The sequence below is a fragment of the Octodon degus genome, unplaced genomic scaffold (assembly GCF_000260255.1).
Source record: "Octodon degus isolate 3935 unplaced genomic scaffold, OctDeg1.0 scaffold00064, whole genome shotgun sequence".
Taxonomy (NCBI): domain Eukaryota; kingdom Metazoa; phylum Chordata; class Mammalia; order Rodentia; family Octodontidae; genus Octodon; species Octodon degus.
In genome coordinates this window covers 7,454,291-7,455,631 of record NW_004524640.1, presented here as the reverse complement: position 1 = coordinate 7,455,631, position 1,341 = coordinate 7,454,291, and the positions used below count along the sequence as shown (strand labels likewise).

Below are 1,341 nucleotides of genomic sequence, written 5' to 3'. Positions count from 1 at the left end.
CCAGCATTGAGAAGGCTGAGGCAAGAGGATCATTGAGAGTTTGAGACCAATAGCTCAGCAGATTAAAGTGCCTTCTTAGGCAGAGGCAGGGGCCAGGAGTTCTATCCCCCCGGCCTGCCGTGCCAGCCCTGCCCCCGGGGTATGCTGAGATGCAGATACAGACTGGGTGTGGTGGCACACACCTGTAATCCCAGAACTTGGGAAGCTGTAAACAAGAGGATCACTATAAATCCGGTCTAGCAGTGAGACCCTGTACACCCTGTAGACCTTGTCCTAAATACAAAAAAAAAAAAAAAAGGAAGAAGAAGAAGATGAAATGGAGTGGAATCTTCGCTCTTGAAGCAGCTTACTTGAGCGCCATGCAGACGTCAGCCTGCAGACCACCTTGCATCGGGTCTTTCAGGTTTATTTCTGTACAGAGGTACTGGTTTGTTCCCTTTCAAAATTATGGGAATGTGGTGGAGCTGCGCATAAACAGTGGTGGGAAGCTACACAATTGTGGGATGCTGAGCCTGTGCAGAAGGTCCTTAGCAACAGGCCCGTCATGTTCAGAGGTGAAGTCCTTGTGAATGTGGAAGAGAAGAAGACCCATACTGCCAGGGAAGGGGATCGTGGAGACAATTGCCAGCGGGGACCTGGAGGCCCCCCAGGTGGGCTGGGCGATGGCATGAGAGAGTAACACATTTTTAAAGGAAAAAAAAAACTGAATTTCCTTGCTTACTTGGCACATATAGACTGGATTTTATTTTTGTAAACAGACATTTCCCCAAAGGAATGTGTCTCTTATTACTGACATTTGGTATGTTTCAGTCATTGGAATATTTATTTATTTTTTATGTGTATCGAAAGCCTGGAAGAAGTACAGGCTTTGATAAACATTTTGGAGGCAGGAAAAATCCAAAGTGTTTCTTTGCAAGTCATGATTCTTCTGATGTTGAAAAATGGTCGCATGGGAAATTTGAAAAACTCTTCTCACTGATATAGTTGAAAAGCAAATAAACTGTGTTAATAGAACTTTTCTTTTGATATTGATCACAAAGCAGTTCTAAAAGCTATTGTTTTTACTATTGAAATTTAAATTGTAAGATAAGTTTGAATGTCTAGAATGCAATTGATAGGCTTTTCTTGAACTGTTAGATTTTTTTTTGAGCTAGAATTTTTTCATTTGTATTTGTTAAACAAAATAAATAAGAAAAAAAAAAAAAGACTAACCTCTCATCCAAATAACAACTAGAGCAAAAATGTTGTGCCTTCTATTTGTGAGAGATTCCACTCTTGGCAATTGTTTAAAGAAAAATAAATCTAGATTTGTTTTATTGGGTTCAGGAAAAAAAAAAAAAA

The 1,341-nt window shown here is 40.1% G+C and overlaps 1 protein-coding gene across 1 annotated transcript in view; it reads right to left on the bottom strand.

Annotated features, from left to right (window-relative positions):
* The window catches only part of LOC105742645 (apolipoprotein L6-like), an 18,414-nt gene that overhangs the window by 4,276 nt on the left and 12,797 nt on the right, over positions 1–1,341 (bottom strand). The window contains exon 2 of the mRNA XM_012515441.1: positions 351–436. Coding sequence (XP_012370895.1) covers positions 351–436 — 86 coding nt within the window. The remainder of the gene's footprint in view (positions 1–350; positions 437–1,341) is intronic.